The 7,869-nt window shown below is 48.2% G+C and overlaps 1 protein-coding gene across 1 annotated transcript; it reads left to right on the top strand.

Annotated features, from left to right (window-relative positions):
* The first annotated feature begins 953 nt into the window (after window positions 1-953).
* On the top strand, window positions 954-7,362 carry LOC112068249 (SH3 and cysteine-rich domain-containing protein 2-like). Its single transcript, XM_070438080.1, has 10 exons — window positions 954-1,087; window positions 2,207-2,297; window positions 3,273-3,391; window positions 3,832-3,905; window positions 4,038-4,155; window positions 4,271-4,304; window positions 5,146-5,215; window positions 5,890-5,917; window positions 6,964-7,098; window positions 7,264-7,362. The coding sequence occupies exons 1-10, from the start codon at window positions 1,031-1,033 to the stop codon at window positions 7,360-7,362; spliced, it is 825 nt and encodes a 274-aa protein (XP_070294181.1). The 5' UTR covers window positions 954-1,030.
* Window positions 7,363-7,869: the final 507 nt, after the last annotated feature.

Raw genomic sequence — 7,869 nt, 5'->3', positions numbered from 1 at the left:
GTGTTGTGTGTGTGTGTGTGTCGAATCTATAGCATTGTATCACATGTGTCGTGTGTGTGTGTGGTATTGTGTGTGTGAATACCTGTACCGCCTACAACAGTTATGTGAGAGTGTGATCTCCTTCCTTCTATCTTTTCAGTTCAGTTCATGTATTTTTTGGTTTGTGTTTCCACGTCTTTGTCATGGATTGGTAATCATAGGGCTCTAGACTAAATCCTTCTTAACAATATTTTTGGCACGGTGAATAAGTAAACCTTGAAATAAATTGTTTGGATGAGTCAAAACAATGCAGCTGAATGACATAGGGATTGTCTTCTCACTCTCCAACATATAAAAGAGAAACGCAAAACGAATTATATCAAGAAAAAGGACAAAGAACATTTCTCCACTCTAACTAGGCTTGTTCCTAAGACAATGCTTGATGAGAATTGGTGTGACTAAAAACCAAATAGAACCCAAATGCCTCCAGCTGGTTGTCAGTCTCTCTATGTTTTGAGAGGGACCGTTGATAATGCACTGCTTAGTTCAGCAGGCAATGCCAGCACAATAGAAGTAGGGCAGTGCTTGATCAACCCTCTCAGGATGACTGAGATGAGATTTACATCAAACAGGATCCTGCTTTGATCACATGCCAACCTTATTTATTACTACATTCTGTCTCTCTCTCCCTCAACTCCCCCTTTCTCTCTTTTTGCTCTCTCTCTCTCACCCCCCCCCTCTCTCTTAACCCCTCCTCTCTCTCCCCCTCTCTCTCTCTCTCCTCTCTCTCTTAACCCCTCTCCTCTCTCCCCCTCTCTCTCTCTCTCTCCTCTCTCTCTTAACCCCTCCTCTCTCTCCCCTCTCTCTCTTACCCCCTCTCCTCTCTCCCCCTCTCTCTCTCTCTCTCCTCTCTCTCTTAACCCCTCCTCTCTCTCTCCTTTCTCTCTTAACCCCTCTCCTCTCTCTCTCTCTCTCCTCTCTGTCTGTCTCTCTGTCTGTCTGTCTGTCTGTAGGTAACTCTAAACAGGGTCTTCGGTGTAAAACCTGTAAGATGGGGGCTCACCTGTGGTGCACCTCAGAATTGTCCCAGCAGCCCTGCAATGGAAAGGTATGTCCCCTGCCCTGATCTACAGATCTGGACACACACACACTCCCCCTGCAACCCCTGCAGTACTGGCCCCAAGGCTGAATAAGTGCTTCTCAAGGTCCTGTCCATGTATGCAGTGAAAAAGTGCTAACCATATGGGCACACATATGGAATGGGCAGTGAGTATGCAGCAGTGTTTTGTGGGTGGGTGAGCGTGCGTATGCATTTGTGTACAGCTGTGCGTGCATAGATACTGCTGATGCTGTTGAAACCGGCCCGTTAACCAGTGGTCAGAGTGGTCCCTCTGGTAGAAGGCAGAAGCTCCCCTGTCGGAACTCTGTCTAAATATTCCCTGTCTGTTTCAAACCACACACGATCTCTGGATCCCTTCAAGGGCGCCAGATAGATGCCATTGGCATGCAGGGGAAGTCAGGTCCCTGAACAACGTCGTTTGAGATTCCCCGAGAAACTCAGGAGCTGTTGGATGTAGGAAAAAATACTGTACAGAGAGAGAGGGAGGGAGGGAGGGAGGGAGGGAGGGAGGGAGGGAGAGGGAGAGGGAGAGGGGGAGGGAATGGAAGGAGGCGGGAAGAGAGTGATATGATTATCTACGATGAGCCAGAATATCTTTGGAAGGAACAAAGGAACACCACTCATCCCTGTATTATAACAGTGCTGATAGCTCATCTCAATGTCGGCGCACATGGAAATCAATATCTCCATTGAAACAGTCCCCGTGCCTAATTCAGTGTGAAATTGTTTGTGTGTTCTGTGTGCAGTTGTGAAAGTGTAGGTAGGCTATGTGCTTGTGTGAGCGTTTCATTATGTGTGTGTGCGTGTGCGCGCGCATGGTTGCGCGTGTCGAGACCCCGGCAGCAGGTTTAATTGATTTACAATTAAGCCAGAGAAAACACAGTGACGTTAGCAATCTTACTTCTCGCAAGATACTCATGTATTGACTTTTGGCAACTGTTGGTCAAACGGTTGCTGCTAAGTCCACCCTGTCTCGTCCTCTCTCTCTACTTCAGTTACTGTAATGTAATTCTATAAATGAGCTGAATAAAAAACCCAGAACTACAGGCTATAAAACTGAATGTAAACAGAAAATCCATATTATTCTCCCTCCTCTGTGTGTGTTAGTCTGGGGTCGCGGCCTTCAAGCGTAACTTCAGCTCTCCCATGCTGGTCAACGAACAGCTGGCTGTCGTCAAGGAGGTGCAGCCCACCCAAGGTGAACATGCCCAGTAAAGAAAGTGTGTGTGTGTGTGTGTATATTTGTGTATCTGCAGCCATGTGTGGGGTGTCGTGCATGAAGACATGTGTGTATTCTCCACGTGTCCATCTGCATGTGTGTGTCGTATCCCAGCCCTGCGAGGAAGTGGACGTGATTCATGTCTTTCAACCTATAGAATAGATCCTTGTGAACAAGGGTCAGCTCTCATTCCACCTGCTGTCCTTTCCTTCTTCCCTGTTTCCTTCCTCCTTCCATCCATCAGTGTTCCGTTAACCTGCCCCCTCCCTCCCACCACCATAACCCCAGGTCTGTCGCTTTGACCTCTGGGCTTGTGTTCCATAATGGGACCCTATCCCCTTGGCCCTGTCAAAAGTAGTGCACTATAAAGGGAATAGGGTGCTGTTTGGGACTCACCTTGGGTCTGAGCCAGGGCAGGCTGGGATTATCGCCTGTTATTACACACATCAGGTAATACAGAACAGCCCATCTCGCTGCCATTACAGTGACTGTTGAGCAGGGAAATGACTGGTTTAAATTGATGGAGCTCTACCTGGAATAGAGAACCAGTCCCAACTGATTCTCACTCTGACTGAAACTCTGAGAGCACATCAACTCAATACAGCTTCTACCACTAATGCTTGACTTTCATCTCACACAACACTGAAACAACAATGTACTTCCTGAAAACACAATGTGCAAACTTGTACAGAGGCTTGGACTTCACTGGTGCCCTCTGTCAGATGTTCAGCAGGTCACCGTCTGTCTGGGACTGTCACTACAGCTATATCTAGAGCGCTGGGCTGGGCCTCCCTTAATGGTAGTTATGATGGCAGTTATACATGATCCCAATCTGTGATGCTGCTTCGACAAGGTTGTGTGTGTGTGTGGGTGCGCGCATGTGTGTGTGTCTTCTTGCACGTGTGCGTGTCTGTGTGTCCCTGTAAAGGTTTAAATATCCATGTGTGTTTTCAGGGGCAGGCCGGGGGCGTGGGGTGGACCCTATTTACGCAGCCCTGCGCTACGGGACGTCCCTGGCACAGATGAGCCGCTCCAGTTTTGGGAGCGTGTCCGAGTCGCCCACGCACAGCCAGGTATGACGTCGCCACCTGTACCATGGGGACACGCAGCCTGTTAATTAGTTGTTAATTAGTGACTCCATAGATGGTGTCTTCACCTTCGTGTGACCCTGTATTGAATCTTCACATGTTCCATCATCTGCATGTGAGCCTGTTTCTCTTGTCCTGTTGTGTTTCTGTACAACAGGAAGGCTGTTAAAAAAAGAAATACAAAATGAACCCTTATTTTACCAGGTCTGAGTCGTAGAGATATACTGTCGCTAAGAATGCCAGTTTAAGTGAGGAGATATGGCTGGGATTACTGGTGGCAGGAAAAGTTTATGACATAGAAACTACAGAAACACATTGAGTGTCTCGATGTGTCCCGAGTTTGTCCTCTCTCACTCTGTTCCATCTTTCCTCTATGATTTGTTGTCTTAAATCCCTCTTTTTCCATTATTTTCTCTGTTTCTCAGGGTGAAGGAGGGGAAGGAGGAGAGGAGGGAGCAGAGCAGTACAGCATGAGAGGAGAGGCCACAGGAGACAGGGGGTAAGAACACGAGTGTGTGTGTGTGTGTGTGTGTGTGTGTGTGTGTGTGTGTGTGTGTGTGTGGTGTGTGTGTTGTGTGTGTGTGTGTGTGTGTGTGTACACCCTGCTTGCTGTCTGTACCTGATCGTTCAGGCTGAGTGACCCATTCCCTTGTCTGTCAGATCTGCTCCAGTGTGAAACGAGAAGGCTGAACCAGATGATGGGGCAGCGAGCAGCTCCAGGAGCCTGTAGGGGAAACCCAGCTGTGAAGGTACACACCACACACAGTCCTTCTCCTGCGTAGATGACCTTGTGTTTCAGAGACACTATATTTAACGAAACAACGTTTTCCGTCTGTTTCCTCTCCCTGTCTGTGTCCATCCCAGGTTCCCAAGCGTATTGAGTTCACTCGATCCACACGTATGTAGCCGCTCTACAAGTTCTTGCTCAGGAGCACAACGACCCGGACTGGAGTGAGTGATTGAATGGGCCTGTTTGTGTGGGTTTGTTGTGTGCCTATATGTGTGTCCTTCCCCGGTATTTTATGACATCTGCTAGAAGGCACATGTAAGGAACCCGTTAATTATCAACACAACGTACAATTGCCGCCACACATACACACAGTCCGCTTTTCGGGGGGGGGGGCTGAATGATAAGCACGAAAATGAATTAGAGATGAAAGGATGAGGAGAAATATGGAGGGACTAGATGGAGAGAACAGCTTGAAAACAGACACAGACACAGAGGGAGAGGAAAAAACAGCGGGGGCGGGCGAAGGGGAGACAAAAAGAGAAGAAACATGCCAGCAAAACAGAGGAGAGATGACGGGAGTGAGAGGAAGAGGAGGAGGAAGGAAAGATAGAAGAGTATAAAGTCAGGATGGAGAGAGAATAGAGCTGTGGGAACAGGTAATAAAGAGTTGCATCGCCATGGGTGGCTCACACCACCTGGTGTCTCACGGGTGTGTTGGTGTGTGTGTTGTGTTTGATGTGTTGTGTGTGTTGTGTGGGTGTGTGTGTGTGTGGTGTGTTGTGTGTTGTGGTGTGGTGTGTGTGTGTGTGTGTGTGTGTGACAGCCAAGGCAGCGATTCCAGGGCAGAGAGAGCAGACACCCAAGGACTCCATAGAGAGAATTGTTCAATGTGACAGTACAGTGCTCTGTGTATTATAGGACAGTACAGTACACACAGCTCTGTATATAGGACATGGATACTGGCTAGTCTGTGTACATAAGTCTGATTCATGTTTCATGTGTTTTTAAGCCGTGCATAGGCGTGTGACGGTCCTGGAATTTTGGATGATGGTAATTGTCGCGGCAAATGACCGCGCACTGTAAATAACTGGTTCAGAAGCTTTCTATTCCTCTGCTCGCTCCTGACTACATGTCCTGCCATAGGAAATATAATATCATAGGAATGGGGTCCCATTCAAGTCACTGATGGCATAAATGGGTGGAAGTAAAAGCAGGGATGTAAAAGCAGGAAGTGTACCCATCAATATGTGCTGTTGCTTTGTTGATCTCAACTCAACTGACATTACAAAAAAGACATTATATGCATGAGCCACATGCAGTCAACATCATATTGAATGAACATTCTATGTTACCATGGAAGTTATTCTGTCACAGTATCAAACAGCTCGGCACTAAAGACTCGTTTGCTACACAACACCTTGCTTGTTTCAGCAAGGAGAAACCAAAGCTCATTGGGTTGTTAAGAGTCCGTGTCACCGCAGATATGGACTCAACCGCATCACTGCCGCCGCGCCCCGTTCGTCAGTCAGCTGTTCGCTCCACAAGAAAATAAATCCATCAGAACAATGTTTTTTCTTTAAGCGGTTATTTATTTTTCATGTCGGCCTTCATCCATAACTGTTCTGTTACGCACTTGTACGGTCGTTGTGCCAGATCTATGTGTACATGCATGTCTGCGTCTGTTTTTTTTGTTGGGGGGGGGGGGGGGGTCTGTGGTTGTGAGCTATTGTGTATGTGTAAATTGTGTGCATAGTTTGCACATGTTACGTCGTGTAGCACAGGTACGTGCTGCGTTCGTGCGTCTGGAGTGAGAAAGACAGAGTCCCTGTTTGTCAGACACCGTGCTTGCCACTGATTGGTGCCTATACATCAGTTTACGCAATCAATGATTGTTGCTCTTCTCAACGTATTATTGTGTGTAGGAAATCAAGAGTCAACTGTTCCTTACCTACATTTTAGTCATTTAGCACAACGCTCTCTATCCACACGCAATTAGGGTTAAGTTGCCTTGATCAAGGGTTACATCAACAGATTTTTCACCTAGTCGGCTCGGGGAATCGAACCAACGACCTATCGATGTATGGGCCGACGCGGCTAACCGCTAGGATACCAGCCGCCACCTCTGAGTCATGGGGTAGCATGCTGTGTGCAAAGATTACACCACCGAGTGCAGTACTCACTCAGTCTATAGTCCCCTATACTCTGTGTCACGTTTGTTTGAAATCATGGGGACACACTCTCCTGTATGGTTCTCTTCACTTTTTTTCAATGCTGTCTTTCATGTACTCTCCCTCCCTGCTTTTCCTCTCCCCTCTTCCTCCTTCCCCCCCACCCCCTTCCCTTATCCTCCTCTCTGTCTTTCGTTCTCTCTCTCAGGCCTGGTGATCGGGTGCTGGTCACTGATGATCTAATGAAGAGTGTGGAAGGTGGGTAATGAATAATCTACACCACTGTAAAATGCTGTGTGTGTGTGTGTGTTGGTGTGTGTGTGTGTGTGTGTGTGTGTGTGTGTGTGTGTGGTGTGTGTGTGTGGGGTGTGTGTGTGTGGTGTGTGTGTCTTGTGTGTGTGTTGGTGTGTGCGTTAGTTGTGTTGTTGTGTGTGGGCGTTTAGTTTGTGAGTATGAACTAAATCACCTGCCATATTGTTGGCCTCTCCTAAACATCCAGGGCAGTCAGAAATAGAAACTAAATTTCCTCAGCAAATCACTTCAAGAGGGAAACATAATGAATTAACTAGTGTTGCGACCTGAAAGAGCTTTTCATGACTCGGGAATGAGTATTTATTTAATGTATGCATATTTACTCTACCGTGTCATCTGTGTGACAGGGAAAGGAGTGGAGACAAGGTGGGCTTCTTCCCCTGCTAACTTCGTCCAGAGGTGCGCCCGGAGAGGGTGTGAGGGTCACCCAGCCTGTCCCTGCCAGCCGAGGGATGGGCCACATGCCAGTGAAGGAGGATCAGGTGAGACACTCATTTTGTCTCGTCTTTCTTCCTTTGCCCTGTAGTTGTGCCAAAACGATCTATTTCTTGTCTGCTTCCACTGCCTTTCTATTTGAACCTTCCTAAACACCCTTCTCTCTCTCTCTCTCTCTCTCTCCCCCCCCTCTCTCTCTCCCTCTCTGTCAGATCTGTGTGGGGAAGAGTGAGGACAGTGAGGGTTTCCTGAAGCTGAGCAGTGGAAAGAAGAGAGGACTGGTCCCTGCTAAATCCATTGAGGAGATCTAACCTCTGTCTCAACACCAGCCCCCCGTCTCTCTCTCTCTCGTACCAGCACCCTGTAACCTCCCCACACACCCCTTTAAGGCCTGAGGAGGACCAGCCAGTCCGGGGGTCCTCCAACACCACCATCGTGAGGCCCACCACCCTACTAAACTGAGTGGGGAGCGGTGACAGTTCAGCTTGTGAATTCCAGGTGATGTGGAGGATGCCCCAGCCTTGTCCTTGCTGACCTTGTCTCCTCCACCCCAATGTAGCTGACAACCCAGACTTGAAAGGGTTGGCTTCCCTTCCACAGTGGTTTGGCCTAGGTGTTGTGGAGGACTATCTAAGCCCCCAATGCCCCATGTTTTCCTGCTGTAACGTACCTTTGTCTATTAGTGAACTGGGTTTGTCTGTAGTCCACACCACAGGGGTAAGAGTTTGAGGACTGAAGGACTGGCTGCTGTGGACTCCAGTAACTTCCCTCAGGAAGGAAGGAACTTTGAGACTATTTTCTGTCTGATGAGTCTGGTC

This window comes from Salvelinus sp. IW2-2015, unplaced genomic scaffold, assembly GCF_002910315.2.
Source record: "Salvelinus sp. IW2-2015 unplaced genomic scaffold, ASM291031v2 Un_scaffold351, whole genome shotgun sequence".
NCBI classification, from domain to species: Eukaryota; Metazoa; Chordata; class Actinopteri; order Salmoniformes; family Salmonidae; genus Salvelinus; species Salvelinus sp. IW2-2015.
The sequence above is the reverse complement of the archived record's forward strand: the minus strand, read 5'-3'. Positions and strand labels throughout refer to the sequence as shown.

Bases quoted from the DNA above. Each gene is read 5' to 3' on its own strand.
- LOC112068249 (XM_070438080.1), top strand. From the start codon at position 1,031: ATGGGGGCTCACCTGTGGTGCACCTCAGAATTGTCCCAGCAGCCCTGC. The intron at 3,906-4,037 runs GTAAGAACACGA...CTGATCGTTCAG, and splicing joins GAGGCCACAGGAGACAGGGG to GCTGAGTGACCCATTCCCTT. The intron at 4,305-5,145 runs GTATGTAGCCGC...TGTGTTTTTAAG, and splicing joins TGAGTTCACTCGATCCACAC to CCGTGCATAGGCGTGTGACG.